Here is a 17,908-nt window from a genome sequence, read left to right as displayed (position 1 = left end):
AATATTAACTGAATGCGTAAAATTATTTTTTTGATAAAAAAGGACTTAGCAAGATATTATAACAAAAAGAACTGTTTTTCGGCTAACATAATTTTTATTCTTTAAAAGAATTCCGCTTTCTCTGTAACTCATTTTTAATTTAGCAGCGGCTTAACAAGTGGCGCTGAGAACTCGAAAAATATTTTATGCCTTATTGGGTTCCATTCTGTTTTAACTTGGCGCTTTAAAATTTTTTTGCTTAAGTTAATTGTCCTTGCTCCGCCAAGATATTTTTCGAATTTATTTTTTGGTGAGCGTTCTTTGGTGAAACAAGTGTGGAGTAACTATTAATAATGCCAGTCCAGCAGAGAGATAATAATGTTTTAAAAAAAGAGTTCGCAACTCGCGAAGCACTACCTAGCCCCAACGCAGCAACTTTACCACAACTTTCTTCAGTTAATCAGCAAACGAATATACCTTTTAATCCTTCTTCGCAAATTCATCATTTATCGCTCCAAAATTCATATTCGCAACCTCAACAAACCCATGTCCCTGAGCTGGGCTCCACGATTGTAAGTTCTTATAATCAAAGGCCACAACCCAATGCTTATTTTCCTCAAAACCAACCACAGACTACAGCTCCACAATCTCTCTCCTTACAGACTCAACAAGGTTTATAAAAGATTTACAAGAAAGTGATTGAAATTATAATTTAAAAAACTTTTTAAGGCTTTTTTGAAATAACTTATATTTTTCTCTATTACTTATCATATCCATATATATCTTTTTATATTAAGCACCATCTTCAGTGCCTGGTTCTCAGCCAATTTCTCAAACGGCGTATACAAATACTTTGCCTTCCGATTCCTCTCCATTCTATCCGCCTTCTGGAGACGCCACGTTTTACGCGCCTCTTACACCGGTTATTAATTCTAACACGATCCAGCTAGCATCTTTCAATGCGTCTCAGAATTGTCCAGTGGATGGGAGATCCCCAATTTCTCACTATGGGGGAGCCTTTCATTCTTTACCAGGAGAAATATATAATTATGGCCCCCAGGTAAGAGCCTCTGCTCCTTTCCCCCCTCAAATGGGGCCACCGCAAGTTCAAGGATTGTCCGGGCCTCACCCACCGTTCTACCCGCAGTCGCAGATGCCAGCTGGTATATAGTTTTTTTTGTAGGTTTTAATTTTAATGTCTTATATATAAATTATAGGTGCTCCCGGTGATTTAGGGCCACCTTCAAACAAGTTGGATCCTTCGCAAGTACTATTATGTTTAATTTTTTTTTTTAGAATTCCTTTTTATGTTTTATAAATAATAGAATTCTTTTACTTTTTTAGGTTCCTTCTCCAGTATTGCAAATGAGAAAAGATCAAGAAGTACTTGATAGTAAGGAGAGAATATATGGTACTATTAAATTTTAATAACTTTTTACTTCACAATCATTAGATCAATTATAATTTTAAATTTAGAACACTTATTCTTATTATTTTTATTAGATTGATTTAAATTTATTATTTTTAATATTAATTTAATTACGGTTGTCTAATCTTTATTATAGTTATCTGAATAATTATTATTTGTAGGCACTCTTGCCATCTGCCAAGTTGACAGTCCCTTTCCTTTACCTTTTGCTTCTTCTGAGTTTCAAGTTCAAGATGAAGGTAAGCTCTTCCTCTACAAGTATTTTAATTACTTTTAAGTTAAAGTGTAAGAATAAAAACTTTATAAAGATTTGTTCTGCTAATCTTTTTTAATATAATTAACTTTCTTTATATAGTATTATTATGTGACTGCATATACTTATTTTATGAATTTCTTTTGTATATGTCTGTTTTAGTTTTTGCTTACTAACTTTGTTACCAATTTTTTGTATAAATAATCTTTTTACTGGCAATTTTAATATTATAAAAAAAACCTTTTTACATATAATATATATATCACAAAATATCTACAGCGTTATTGTTATTATTATATATAAATATTTTTTTTATTATATTTTATATTGTTACTTTTCTTTTTTATATATATACATTTAGGAAATTGCTCTCCTCGTTTTATGAGAGTAACTATTAACTATTTACCGAACACGCCGGAACTTTTTAACACCAGCAAAGTTAAATATATTATTACTCTATTATTAAAACTTTCTATGTTATAAACTGTTTCTCCTTGTTTATAAAAATTTATTAATTACTATTTTATTACTATTAATTTTTAATTATTAAAATTTTTTATAAAGTTTGAGTGTTTTAGTCTTTTTAATAAGCTTTGAAAGCAAATAAGGCGAGAATAGGAAAAGTTGAGCTTTATTAAATATGTTTTTCACTCTATTTATTGATTTTTTTAAGTGGATGCGCCAGTCCAGCCAAGATGTCAGTTTTCCTTTGCTTAGCCGATCAAAAATTTCATATTTTATATTTTATGTTATATCCCCATTATTTGCTTGAACGGAGGCAAATTTTTAATAACTCGGCGATTACGAGGAGCGTTTTTAATTTTCATTTTAATAACTACCCAATTAAAATTTCTTCGGCAAGCGCTTTATATGTTATAACTTTTATTATTTACTACTTTACTATTATAATAATTATTATTATCAAAACTTTTATAGTTTTTGCTTTTCTTATCGATTTTACCGCTTGGGTTATTCATTTTATTTTTTTTTTCGTTGTGAATATTACGTGTTGCTGCTGAGTAGTGAACATCATGTTTTTACTATTAAAAAAAAGTAGAGTTTGAGGTATATCTTATGTTGATTTGATTTTCACGAATGAAATAAATGTTTAAGCTTTTGCACGCGTATAAAGGACATATTATTGTAGTTCTTATTGGAGTTCCATTATATTGTAGTGCATTTTTTATTGGATGATTTCTTTATTTTTTTTTTAACATTTTTACTTTAATTTTATATATTTGATTATTATTATTTACAAAATTTTTATTGTAATTATCTTTTGCTATTATTATTTTTTTCAAAAACTTAATAATTTTTTAGTAAATTTTTTTGTATATATCAATATTTATATATATTATAAATTAATATAATTTGTATATTTGGTTTTATCTTTTTTTTACCCTTGTTTTGTTACTAATAAATAATTCTTAAAAATATTATATTCGTTGTATAATAATATTTACTTTTTTATTTTTTTATTTTTTATTTTTCAATATTTTTATGCTTTTTATTAATATTTCTTGGTAGAATAATACTATTTTTTAAAAGTTTTTAATTATTTTCTGAAACTTTTTTACTAATTTTGTATATATATATATGTATTTTTACTTATTATTCTTATTAAATTCTTCAATCTTTATAATTTATTACTTTTAAAAATTTATAATAAAGTTTTTTTTATTTTAGTAATTTTTTAAAACTTTTTATGCTATCACTAAACCCTTTTACATATAATCTTTTCGTTTGCTTGATTGTTCTAATTTATTTTTAAGGATTGTATATTTAATTTTTATTTGCTATCAATTACATTTTTGCGTTTCTCCTTTAAATATATACTTTGGTTTATATATTTGTTCATAGATAATAAAGCTTAAAAGTTTTTCTTTTTTTTATTTTTATATATTATAATAACGAAAACTTTTTTGTTAAATTTTTAAAAGTTTTAACTTCACTTTTTTTTTAAACAGCAAACTAAGTTTTTCGATATTTAGCTACAAATAAGATTGATATTGTACACTTGAATATATATTATTTTTTTCACTCCTTTTTTTGTTTAGCGTAAGCCACCTATTATTATAACGTGTCTCTTATTTAACTAATTTTTTTTTTACAACATGTAAGCTTCCGTTGGCCGCTATTATAAGACCATTAGCTGATCTTCAAAACGGTGAAGGTAAATATTAGCAGTAATAGTGAAATAAATAAAATAATAAAATAATAAAATTAATTATGGAAAGTGTTAATTGTTAATGAGAATAACAATATTCTAATAAGAAAACATGAATAATATCAGCTTATAATGCTAATACTAATATTTTACAGCTGAAGTTCCGAAAGTAAACTGTGGTGCAAACGGCCCTGTGAGATGTTCAAGGTCATATTTGTATATACTTTATATATTTTTAAGTATAATAGTAACAATAAAAGAGTTATTTTTATTATAATAATGAACTAATATTACTTACATAATAATTATACTGATACAATAATAATATATTTAAACTATGAATTGTTTAAATTTATAAATATTCTATTTTATCAAAAAAGTTAATAGTAATAATGAAATTATATTTCATTATTTTGTATAAGTATTAATAATGTAATAATATTTATAAATGCTTTCAATATATAAATTTGTTTGAACGTTTTTTTTTTTACTTTTTGCTTTTTGTGTTTTTGTTACTTATGCATACCGTTGTTTATTATTTCCTTGCAGATGTTTAGCTTATGTAAATCCATTCATGCAATTTATTGAAGGCGGAAGAAAATTTGTGTGCAATTTATGTAATCACTCCAATGAAGGTCGCTTGCATGTTTGCTTTTTTTTTATAAATATATATTTTTTTATTTTATATTCATCATTATAGTTCCTGAAGAATATTTTTGCAATCTGGATCACACAGGAAGAAGAAGAGACCTTGCCAGCCGCCATGAATTATTGTATATTAACTTTTACTGTTATAATTATTTTTTTGCTCTTTTTATAGAAGTCTTTATTAAGTGTATGTAAACTTTTCTGTTATTCTTGTTGAATTATTGTACTTTTTCTTATTAATTTTTTACGTGTAATGCACATTATTATTATTTTATTTAGATTTTTTTAATATTTTTTTACAAATATTTGTAGCCATTATTAATTTTTTTTTCGTGTGAATATTTTAATCACTATTTATCTGTAATTTTTTTAGTTATTAACATTTTATATTAATTTTTTCTTTTTCTTTTATTATTTAACTTTTTAGTTATTATTATTGTTTCCTAGTTTTAATATTATTATAATTTAATATTAGTTACTTTTAAAATAAATATTGTTAATTTCTCGTATTAATATTAATTTATCATATTTATTTTATTTATTATTACTTTTGCGAATAATGTTTTTTATTTAATGTTTACCTCTTATTTATAAAAATATTTTTCTTTAATAGCGTTTTACTGTTTTTATTATATATATATATATATATATCATATTTGTATTATATTTAATATGTAATTTACTTTTTATAAGCATTTTTATTATAATTATAAAAAATAAACACGTTACTTTTTATTTTTCTTGTTGTTTCACTTTTCAACCTACTCAAGTTTTTTTGTTATTATTTTGTTAATGAGACTAATTATAGATTTGGCACCGTCGAGTTTCACGTGACCTCCAAGTATTATAATAGAGGTTATTCGACTAGCTGCCATTTGTGATAATAATAATACTAATTATAATTATAGTAATAATGATGACGATTATAATAATAATACTAATTATAATAATAATAATAAATAACTTAATGAACAGAACCGAAGCCGATTCGTTATTTAATTTGTATTGATGCTTCTATGAGTTCTCTGCAATCCGGAATGCTTCAGTATTAAATTTATTTTTTTTAATTTTATTTTTTATTTTTTATGAGTCAAAGTTTTATATTTATTTTCTTTTTCTTCTTATAAGTAAAGAAGATATGTGCGCTTGGTGTATTAATTTCATGTTCCTATTTATAATTTTTATTATAATTTCCTTTCTTATAAGTGATTTTAATAATGAATATTGTATAACCTTTTTATTATAATTGTTATAAATACTTAGTGCATGCATATTTTTATAGTATCGTTATTGTTTATTATTATTATTTTTTATATTAATAGTTGTGTTTCTAATGCTATTCTTAATGTTCTCGATAATCTTCCGAAGCCTGAAGGTAAATACTTTTTTTTCATTATAAAAATATTTTTTAAAAATAATAAATAATAATGCTATTTTATATAAATTCGATGATACATGTATCTGTTAACTTTTGTATGTTTTTATAAAATAATTATTACTAAATTTTATTGAAGAAACTTTACTGCTTATTTATTAATATTATTACTGAGAAATCTTGTATTATTACTATTGCTTATTTTACTGTTATTAGGATTTATTATAGTTTATTCCTTTGTTTTTCTGGTTATTTTATGTTTTATAGGTATTGTTGTAATAAAACTTTTGCATATTTATTATAATATTTTAAAAATGCTATAAACTGTTCTACTAAAGAGTTTCTTCTATTAATATACAGCGATTACTATTAACAATTACTTTGTAATAAATATTTATACTTTTTTTGTTAAGTACCTTTTTTTTTTAATAACTTTTCATATTTTTATATATTATTATGAAAAGGCTCGGCAACTTCGCCTATTCATATTGGAATAATGACTTACAATTATAATTTACAATTTTACAACTTGATGGTCTGTTTTTATGAACTTCTTATTGAAAACAGTAATACTAATAATATCAAACATAACACTAAAGTTTTTTGTTTACTTTTATAAGTAATAATGCAGTATTTTAGTGATATTAATATTAATAAGTAAGGTTATTATTGTTATTTTTTTTTTATAGGTAATAATATTAATAATAGTAGTAATATACATAATAAATATTCTAGTTTTTCGTAGAAAAGTTGAACCTTTTTTTATTATATACAACCTTTATAGTAAGTTTTCTATTTTATAGTAGAAATAATAATAAAATGGACCAAAGCTTACGATTTTTTTTATAAAAATACTATTAATATAAGTGTAAACAGGTTCTTACTATATTCTAAAGCTATGAAAGTTTTTACAACTTTTCTTTCTTTTTTACGAGATTTTAAAAGTAAAAGTTAATATCAGTTATAATACTTATAAATATTATAATATTTATAAAGTTTTGTTGACTTTATACAATTTTATAAAATAAATTATTTATAACTATGACGTTTACTATTAAATATTTTATAAATGATTTCATGTTCTTTTTTTATTTTGCTTTTTGTTTAATAAATTACAAATTATAATTATAATAATTTTTTTTAAGTCATTGAAGTTAATACTAACACGTTTATGTTAGTATTTTTTGGTCACTATTTTCCGGAATATTTTGTTTATTTCAATTTTTATTATATTTTAGTAATTATCATACTGTTATTGTTTCCTTTAGCATTCATTATAAACTTGTTTATGTAATAAAAATATTTCATTTTTTATAATGTAGTCAACGTTAACGCAACCTCAAATGATGGTGGTTCCTGATTTATCCGATATTTTTGTGCCGCTGCAGACCAGTTATTATTTCTATCACTATTACTGTTATGATTATTATTATAACTAAAAAGATTTATTTGTTGATGTTAATGAATCGCGTTCTCTTCTTGTGCAACTTCTTGAGTCGTTGCCAACAATTTTTCAAGTATTGTAAATTTTGTGAGTTTGTTTAAAACATTATTGGTGGCTTGTTCCTTCTTTTATTGGTTTATGAAATGTGATTGCATTTATTTATTTGTAATTGGTGTGTATTTCCCAATCATGGTGTTGGGATCCCCAACGTATTAGCTTTTCTACTTTTTTATGAAAGTATTTATTAATTCTTTCTGATTGGAGGAAAAAAGAAACATTCAAAATATCGACGCTTGTATTGGTGTAGCGGCGAAAGGCGCTTTGGAAGCTTTAAAAGATCATGGTTGACCACTTTATTGCTCCTCGTGTTTATTATTGAATTGATTTGTGTTCGTAATTTTTATTGTATTACTTACTTTTTACTATTGGTTATTTTTATTTTATGTTTATCACTATTTCTTTGGTTGTTATTATATTTACTATGTTATTATTATTTCTTGATAATTTTTTTATTGAGAATTTAAAATAAAAAATATATAATCATTGTTATTTCTCCATAATTATTTTCATATTTCTTTTCGTTTTACTATTTTTGTTATATATTAATCATATTCTTATTCTATTACTATATTTACGTTATTTGTTAATATTTATGATAATCATAAGCAATAATACGTTTTTTAATCGTATTGATAATAATATTTGTACTTTTTATTATTAACCTTTTAATTTTCTATATTTATTATATTTTTATAGTTTTTTTATATTTATGAAATATTTGTTTTCACTACATTTGTTGTTCAGGTGGTAAAGCTTTCATCTTTCAAATGAGTTTGCCCACGCGAGATATTCTGGGGAAACTCTCCGTAAGAAACGATTCAGGCTCTGATATTTTCCAGGGAAAAGTATCATTTTTTATATTGAGCTGTATAGTTTTATTTTATTGGGCACTGCCTTATCTATAATTGTTGTAGATTATTTTCGTATCAGCTGGACGGTTTCTAAATGGCTTTTTATACTCTTTACTTTTACTTTTTAATACCCAATACGCATTCATTTTTTTTTGGTTGTATTAATAACTATCTCTTATTTAACATGTACATATTATTTTATTATTTGTATAACATTACTTTTGGGTTAAAAGTTTAAAGGGCTCTATATTTTCTTTTTGACATTTATGTGAATGGTTAGCTTTCATATTTTTTATATAAACTTTTTTTTATTGTATACTGATATAAAAAACTTTATCCCATTCATTATAAAACAATTATTATATTTTTATAAATTATTATTTAGTTCATAAAGTTCTTTTTATTATAATTAATAATAATATTATTATTATATATTGAAAGCTTTTATTATGAGGCTCCATCATAATTTATGTCATTATTGTTAAAGGTTTTTTTGATTGGTTTATTTTAATTTACAAGGTTTTTTATTCAACTTTGAGCAGTTTCTTCCTATATACTGCCATGTGACATTATTCTTAATTTTCTGACTCGGTCTATTCCCTCCCTGATTGGTTTAAATACCATTTGGGCTTGTCTCGTGTCGCTTTTTTCTTTTTTGACACGCTTTATGGTTTTATAAACTTTCAATCTTTTAATAGGTTCAAAGTTTTATATATGTTTTTTTATCCACAAATATTTGTTCAAGCTTTTTGCTCTTTTTATAAGCGAATATATAGTTTGTTAACAAACTTTAATGATTCATATTATATTTACTTTTCTTATTTATTAATATATTTTATGTTTTCATGTGCATTTTCTTTTTTTCCTCGTAATTTATTTATATTTTGCTTTTATTTATTTTTTTTACTTTTTATAATTATTTGTATATTTAAAAGTCGCCCTTTTACAAAACTTTGGGAAAAGAAATGTGTCAGTCTGGCGTTTCCGTCGATTTGTTTTTGTTTCCCTCTCAATATATTGATATTGCTTCATTAAGTAATTGTTCTTATCTAATACTTTTTTGTTATTATAACAATGAAATAAATTAATAATAATAAATTATTTTATACTAGCAGTGCTAATAGTAATAAATAATACATTATTAAAAATAATAATAGGCGATCTCACCTCACAAACGAATGGTCAACTTTATTTGTTCGAGAATTTTAATGCTGTTGAGCTTTTTTATTTATTTATATTAATATTATTACACTTATTATTCATTCCTACTATTAGAATTTTCATGGCCGTCGATTGGTCAATGAAGTAAGAATGGCAGTCACTCGTGCGTATTTATTTTTGTTAATATGATTATTATTTCATACTAAAAAATAGTACGAAATAAAAAATTTATAAAAATAATTAAGTTGGGATCAAACTGCTTTTTGATTTGTTCTATTGTTCGCAGTAAAGCCGCAATTTTTTACGAGTTCTGCTAACCCAATAGTTATATAAAGAAGATAACTATGCACCAATAATTTGCATTCAAACTCGTTACGTTTACATTTTTTATGAAATATTTTGTTTCAAATTTAGTTAATTTTATAATTTTAATAAAAGATTTTATATTTATTTATTTTAATTCTAAAATTTTTTTAACATAATGATAAATAGTAAAATATATTAAATTCAGAATTACTTATATAAAGTTAAGTAGTAAATAAAAGTAAAGATATGATCTTAGAAAAGGTAAATTTCTATTTACTACCTACAAACTTTTTTTATAAAGTAATAGTTATATAATTTAAGAAAAGTAGATTTTGTATAGTTTTACTGCATATCAAAAGTGTTATACCTAAAAGTTTTGGTAAAGGTTCCTATTGGCATAGTAATATAGTTTTATCCCTTTATAAAATTTTACTCTTAGTAACTTGAAAATATTTATAGTAAAACTTTTAAGCTCTAATTTTTAATAATATTAACATTAAAATATGGACGCAAATTATAATAAAATTCATAAGAAAAGTTATAAATAAATTTTATTGAAATTTTAAAATATGTGACTATTATATTTAAAAAAAAGCTAAAAAAGTTCAATTATAGGAAATTTATATGATGCTTACATGCTTACATATAAATATATTTAACTTAAAAATATATAAAGAATTAAAGTTTATTAATAATAACAAGAAAATGATTATCAACCGTAAATGTTTATGTTTTATTATAAAGAAGTGTAATGATAGGAACTTATACTTACTAAAATTATTTGTGTAAAAAGGTAACTGAAAATAAATATAAAACTTATAAAGTATAATAAAATATTTAAGAGCAACTAAAAATATTATTAACTAAATGTTTTCTTTATTATGAACTGAAGAATTTCTAAGAGTAATTAATGATTCATTAAGTACAAAATTTTTTCTAGCAAACTTAATACTAAGAAAATTTTTAACTTTTTTCATTTTTAAATATATATATTTATATCTTCTTATTATCTAACTCTTAGTAAATAATGAAGTTAATGTTATTATTACGTGTATGTAGGAAATATCGGCTTTGAAGCTTTGCTACGAGTGCGGTGTAGTACAGGTCAGCTTAGTTCTTATTTTTTATAAAATTTGATTGGTTACTTTCCCATTTTTTGAGTTTATTTACGTTGTATTGGTTAATTTTTTCGCTTGATTTGTTACGTTTAACGTTTTAATAAAAAAATAACTTTTGTTAAATATTACTATTTTACTTGAGATGTTAATTTATATTATAATAAAATTTTTCTATATATTTCTTTATATCCTTTACTTCGACTTTAAGCGCATTTTTTAGTGGTACGTCCGCCGCACTTTTTGAGGACAAAATACCCCCTTTTCCGGCCAATTAATGGCTTGTTAATAGTTTTTATAATGAATGAATAGCTATAAAATTGAGTTGTTGTACTTTTATGTGTTTTATTGGCTTCTATTTTATTATTTAAATACTTTTTTAAATTGTGATTGGTGCAATAAATTATTTTTTGTTTTGTTTTGTTTATTATATAAAATTATTTAATTTCATTTTTACTTTTTTTATTAATTTATTTTTAATATTATTAAAAATGGTATACACTACTTTTTATCGATTATGAAAATTAAAAAAAAAATATATAAATAAAATATTTATATATTATGCAGGTTTCTTATATATTTATGTTACTGGAAAGTTTTGCATTATATATATATTTTTTTAATAAAATAGTCTCTACTTTATTGTTATATTTGCGCGATTATAGTACTTCTTTAACAAGTTTTTTTACTTTTTATTTAATCTTTTGCTTGTAATATTTGATTGTGAGTAGTTTTATAATATATTTTCCTTCTTTTTAACAATTAAGTTGGAAATAATTTCAAGAATAATAATATTGTTTTTATTCGTATATAATTATTATATTTTTTGTTTATTTTTATATTAAACTTTTTTTAATATCTTTATCTTAACTATACTCAATTATAACTTATTTTTTTTTGCTACATTATTATATTTATGATTACTTTTTCTTATTATTATTTATTTTTACGTATTTTATTTTTTGTGTATGTTTTATTATTTTGTAGCTTTTTCGTTTGTAATTTAATGTAGTAATTAAAATTTTTATTTAAAATTCTAAGAAAACTTTTATTTTTATTTATTTAAAAATATGTTGGGTCCACTTTATTTTTTATTCTTATTATGTATAAAAATTTGTTTAAAATTTTGAATCTATGAGTGTTTATTGATTTAATTTTATTATTTTATGGTATATTTTATCACGAAACCACAAGACCTCAAATAGTTTATAATATATTTTTACTTCATTATATAAATTGCAAGTTGATATCGAGAAAACTTTTAAAATTATAATGAAGTAAATAAAATTTTATATTTAAAAAGCAATATATATATATTGCTTTTCGAAAGATTATTTATTTATATAAGGTTTTTATGCCTTTTTCATTATACACTTTCAGTAGTATTACTATATATATTGCTACTATTTTTAAATGATTATATATGTGTAAAAGTAGTTTTTACATTTGTAAAACTTTCATATTAATTATCGTATAGTTTTCATACTTTTCTATATTATATTTATTTTATATTTTTACTCTGCATTTACTTATATATTTTTTTACCATTATAAAATGTTAAGAATACCAATATATAATATTTATTTGTGTTGACAAATATTTTGGGTTTTGTTTTTTTAGTTTGTTAAATATTAATTTAATGTTATCATATCATAGTTTTAATTTCTTTTCTTCGACAACTTTTTACTTTTTAAATGTTATTTATATATTTGTTACCATATCTATTATTTTTCTGTGTTTTAATACTTAATTTTTTATATATTTATTATTTTACCTTTCCTTAATGGTTTTTATATGATAACTTATTATTTTTTTATTTTTAATATATTTTCTTTATTAATAACTATTTTTATTTTTATGTTACTTCTCGTTTATTAATTAATAATACTATTTTTCTTTATTTATTATTTATTATTTATTTTCATTTTTGGCATTTTTTGGGCTTAAAATTACTATATCCTATTCCATTGGCTTCATTTTTATTTTTTTTATAGTTGAGTTCTTTTAAATGTTTAAAGTTTAAACCAAATTTTTACCAGCGCTTTTTTTTTATCTATTAATTATTTTTCTTTATACTTCATTATCATTTCTTCGTTTTTTACATTTATATATCAATTTTTATTTTTATTATTGATTTGATATAATTTATTATTATTATACAATAAAAGGATTACGAGCAGCCACTTTTGAAGGGAATATTGTACTTTCAGGCAATAACGACGTTGAACTAGCCGCCGTTGATTCGTCCAGAGTTCTCTTTTTTATATAATTTCATTGGATATCATTATCCTATATATAGTAGATTTATAAGAAATTTTATTTTATAATGATATTAAAGAGGCGTATTAAAAAGTAATATCCGTTCACAGGCGGAATATTTGGTTTTTTAAAATTTTTTTTATTTTTAGGGAATTTATAGTAGGAATTAAGTTGTTATTACTAATATGCATGCAAAAACTGTATTAAAAATGGTAATATTTCCGATAATTCTATAATATTATTTATATAGCGCCCATAAAAAATAGTGGCCATCACGAGTATTTTACTTTTTTAATAAGCAAAAATCTATTTGTATAAAGTAATGAGTAAATGCGTGTTTTGCGCAAAATTTAAAACTTTTTTGTTCTTGTTATTTTTTTTTTACTTTTTATATATTTATTATTATTATTATATTTCATTTAAATAGTAATAGTTTAGTAATACTTATTTACTATTTAAAGAAAATTATTATTTATATATAATATTTGTTAAGTATATTACTAGTTTTTTCTTGTCATACTTAACTTTTGTATATTATTTTTAATATAAATAATGTTTTTTTATATGTCTATAAATAATTTTATATCAATTTATTGTTATTAACTTAATATCATAGACGCTGTTATGTGGAATGTTATACGATAATTCTTTTCCGGCTGGCTCTTCTTTTGCTTATATTCAAACGGCGCTTCTCTATACTACAAGGCTTCTAAGAATATATTATATTAATAATAATAGTAATACAACTTGAAGCGCTTTTTATCAAAAGTTATATGTAGTAGTAATAAATAAAGTAATAAATGTAAAAGAATGGAGGTTGCTATTTTAAGCTTGCATGTGATATTTAATAATAATAACAGGTTTGGAGAACGTTTTAAATAACTTTTTGTAATTTTATAAAATAATAATAATGATAAGTAAATAATAATTATGATAGACTTTGGAAATTGTTTGCAAACTTTTATGTGATCCTAATAATAATCATAATTATAGATTTGGAGAACGATTAGTTCGAGTATTTAATCTTCGTCTTCCAGTTGTAACAACTTTATTTAACGTATTTAAAGGTTCTCATATTATCATTATTATTACTATTAGTATTACTGAAACTTTTAGGTGCTGATTTGGATTGTATTATGAATTATTATCTTCGTTGCGGTAAATATTTTTTCTTTTATTGTATATTTATATCTCTTTACTTTCTTCTAATAAGTATTACAAAAAAAGTACGGATACACAATTTATATTGAAAGTATTATTATATATATATTATAAACTGAAATGAAAACTATACATTTTACATATAAATATGTTAAAATTTTATTATTATATTTTAATATATAGCAAGTTAAGTTTTTATTAAAACGGTACTATTTTTTAGGTAAACCAGAGTACTTTTACTACAAAATATTACGAAACTCAGATTATTAATGATAATAAAAAATATGTCAAAGCATTATTTTATTATTTATCTGAAAAATATATATTTTTTTTATAATAATGGAAGCAAATAAATTTGGGTCGACATAGTAATTCGACCAATAAAGAGATTTTTATAGTAGATTTTGAAGTATAACAGTTTTATGCTTGAAAACTTCAAAAATTTATAACAAAAGTTTTATAATATTTAATATATATTTTATTGAAGGACCGTGAAGAGAATATAATATATATATTCATATATAATGCAAAGTAAAAGGAATTTGTATCTTTTCTTTAGTAATTATGCAAATTACTATTAATTATATGTTATACTTTTTTATATAAATTTTTATAAACATTACGAAGTAGTTAGTGGTAGTTGGCCTTAATAATTTTTGTAATAATCATGACGAATTTTACGAAAACTCTTATAATGATATTTTCTTGGATAAAACTTGTCATGCTTTGTTATTAGCGGCTAAAGAACTGAAAAAGAATGCAGAAGTCAAAGAAAAGAAGGAAAAAATATTATATCATTGCGCAGAACTATTAGTAATATTATTTTAATAAGTTCATAATGAACTTTTCATAGTAAAATTCTCCTATAATTATTAATAAATTTTCATTGCAGAGCGTGTATCGTAAAAATTGTGCAAGTAATAAGCCTTCTGGTTCTTCACTTTATTATTACTATTATTACTATTATTTATTATTATTTATTATCATTAGCACAACTAATTCTTCCGGACTCTCTAAAGTTGTTTCCCGTTTATACCTGTTCTTTATGGAAGAATGAGTTACTCCGCGCCGGTTTTCTCCTTTTTATTTATTTTTGTGTTTAATATTACTATAAGCTTATAATATTTTATTGTGTTGTATTTTTAATTTTTTTTATATTTGAATAGTATTTATTATTGTATTGTTTAATATTGTGTATGTTCATTTTTTTTTCTTATACATTTTCACTAAATTATATATGTTATAAGTCCAGTAAAATATTTTCATTATTTAAAATTTTAAATTATATAAATTTATTCTTATACTTTTTCATTTTACTATAAGTTATTACTTTTTATATATATTTTCTATATTGTTTCGTATATTTTCTGTTTAGTCATTTGTACTTTAAAGACTTTCATAAACTCGTTTTTAATGAACCAATTATATGTGGAGGTCACGTGAAAAGCGACCGCCGTGCTTTTCTTATTCACGAAGTTCTCTCTATGCCAGTCGAGCTGTCCATTCCCTTTATTTATCCTACCCTCGTTTGCTTATTGGATGACTTTCCGGTAAATATTTATATTATATTATCATTATTTATTATTAGCGTTATCATCATTTTTTAGGAAGGAAGCATTTCTCCTGCTCTTGCTTGCACCGCGGAGTCTATTAAGCCCGACTCCGCTTATTTGTTTGGTAATTATAGGTCATAATTATTATAGGAACACGTGAATTTTATAATATTTTCATAAGAAAATGGCTTTGAAATGTTTTTGTTTATTGGTCCTCAATGCCCCTCAAGCTTTTACCTCGAAGTCTTTGGATTCGACAATCCGAAAGCCATTAATTTTGATTTGTCAGATATTCCAGTTCTCGAAAAGTTTGATTATATTTTTTATATATTAAATTTTTTTATTTATTTTTTAAATATTGAATACTTCTTAATTTTTAATTAATTTGTTTTCTTTCCTTGTATATTTATTAACTCTATTTATCGTTTTTATATTATATTTATATTTATAATATTAATTTTTTACTGAACAACTTTTTATTATCAATATATTTGTTGTATTTATATTATTATATATACAAATTATTTATTTTTTTTTCTTAATAACTTTTTTATTACTCTATAGTTTTTACTATTTTTCTTGTTAATATTAATCGTTTCGTTAAATTTTACTACAGTTTATATACATTTTTAATTTTTATTATTATTATTATTACTTATAACCTAATAAGAACTTTGTATTTGCTCTACATTGTTATAAAATAATAACTGACTTATATTAAGTACATCAATTTACTTACAGTTTGTTTTTTGCAATACACAATATATATTTTTTATAATATAATTGTTGTCTTGTTCCTTAATTTATATACATTATTCTTTAAAATTTTATTTATATATATATATATATATTCAATTTTACTTATTATTATTTTGTAATAGAACTTCCTATTTTTTACATATAACTTTGGGTTTTAAATATATAATACTTTTACTTATTAATTATTATTTTAAAATTTTTTTTTAAAGTCATTATTACATTGAAATTTTTTTTTAATTATCTATAATTTTTCTAGCCAACTCAATAAGAAACTTCGAAATCTTGTTGATCTTCTTCGGCATCGTCGAAGGCGGTACATGAGTTTGACTATTGCCACAGCGGCCAGTAAGAACGAGAACCTTTTGCAATACTATCTAGTAGAAGATAAAGGTGGTTGTCTTTTTTTATTATCAAAACTTAAATTTTATTTTTAAATAGTATTAATACTTATTGTTGCGTTTATATTTTTTATTTACGTAAAAGTGTTTGGTATTTTCATTTTTATTATAACTTTTAAAAATTATTATTATAAATTTTTATTATTATTCTAATTTTAGTTATTTTATTATTTTTTAAATTATTAAAACTGATTTTTAACATTTTTATTTACTAAAAAATATTTATTATATAGATTATTATTAATAAAACTTAATTCAGAATTATTTTATTATCTTTTTTATTTATAAATTTATTATTTATTATGATCCAAATAAAATAAAAGTTTTTAAAAGTTTCTTTATTGTTTATTATTAATGTTTGCTAAGTCTTTCTATTATTATGGTATAATATTTCTTTAATATTTTTTTAACTCTTTTTTTTACTTTATTATTTCATAAATTTATAATTTAATTTTTTTTAATTTTTCTTTTTTTTATACCAAAATTAAACTTTTTCAATTTTTATTATTTATCTTTTTATTTATAGTTAGTATTTATTAACTTTTCTTATTAGTATATTATTTTATTTCCTATTGAAAAGTTTATTTATGTTTTATAATTATGATTAATATCAACTTCGCGACTTATGTCACTTTTTATTTATATTTACTTGATAATATCATTATAAAAAAAGTTATTGTATATCTATAATATATATATAATCTTTTTAATTAATTGTATACTCTAAATTTTTTATTACAAGTTTATTTTACGTATAATGTTTTCTTCAGGAGAGAATAGCCGCTCTTATCATGACACTTTACGTTACATTCACTCGAAAATCCGCGCGTTATTACAGTGAATTTGGCCGTATTATAAAAAGAATAACTGGAAATAAAAATTATTAATAAAAATATTTTTAATTTTTATGAAAATAAACTTATAAAAAATTGCTTATGGGTTTGTACAGAGTTTTACTAGTTGTAAGTTATACCCAGTGAATTTTAATAT

At 21.8% G+C, this 17,908-nt stretch overlaps 1 protein-coding gene and 1 long non-coding RNA gene across 3 annotated transcripts; both read left to right on the top strand.

The window, feature by feature from the left end:
• Window positions 1-347: 347 nt before the first annotated feature.
• Window positions 348-1,031, top strand: LOC135120781 (uncharacterized). 2 transcript variants are annotated; one of them, XR_010278728.1, is made up of 4 exons: window positions 348-551; window positions 612-651; window positions 777-901; window positions 950-1,031. It is a non-coding gene; the product is annotated as an uncharacterized LOC135120781 (long non-coding RNA). The 2 variants fall into 2 exon arrangements; XR_010278727.1 differs by having other exon boundaries at window positions 777-1,025.
• Window positions 1,032-1,069: 38 nt separating this feature from the next.
• Window positions 1,070-17,771, top strand: LOC135120756 (protein transport protein Sec24C-like). Its single transcript, XM_064045093.1, has 33 exons — window positions 1,070-1,142; window positions 1,197-1,246; window positions 1,324-1,390; window positions 1,570-1,647; window positions 2,023-2,099; window positions 3,783-3,834; window positions 3,984-4,035; window positions 4,378-4,463; window positions 4,529-4,601; window positions 5,285-5,331; window positions 5,452-5,521; window positions 5,799-5,851; window positions 6,316-6,386; window positions 7,174-7,243; window positions 7,295-7,368; window positions 7,560-7,638; window positions 8,100-8,200; window positions 9,142-9,241; window positions 9,364-9,419; window positions 9,482-9,530; window positions 10,733-10,777; window positions 12,957-13,039; window positions 13,664-13,752; window positions 14,041-14,114; window positions 14,164-14,205; window positions 14,945-15,021; window positions 15,101-15,140; window positions 15,199-15,279; window positions 15,643-15,758; window positions 15,816-15,885; window positions 15,943-16,069; window positions 16,777-16,910; window positions 17,689-17,771. Exons 1-33 carry the CDS (start codon window positions 1,070-1,072, stop codon window positions 17,757-17,759), a joined length of 2,427 nt encoding a protein of 808 aa, XP_063901163.1. The 3' UTR covers window positions 17,760-17,771.
• The last annotated feature ends 137 nt before the right edge of the window (window positions 17,772-17,908 follow it).

The sequence above is a fragment of the Zophobas morio genome, unplaced genomic scaffold (assembly GCF_036711695.1).
Source record: "Zophobas morio isolate AGI-343-1 ecotype UQ-CSIRO unplaced genomic scaffold, CSIRO_AGI_Zmor_V1 ptg000419l, whole genome shotgun sequence".
In the NCBI taxonomy this organism is placed as follows: domain Eukaryota; kingdom Metazoa; phylum Arthropoda; class Insecta; order Coleoptera; family Tenebrionidae; genus Zophobas; species Zophobas morio.
Note: the sequence above shows the minus strand (reverse complement) of the source record. Positions and strands in the feature narration are given on the sequence as shown.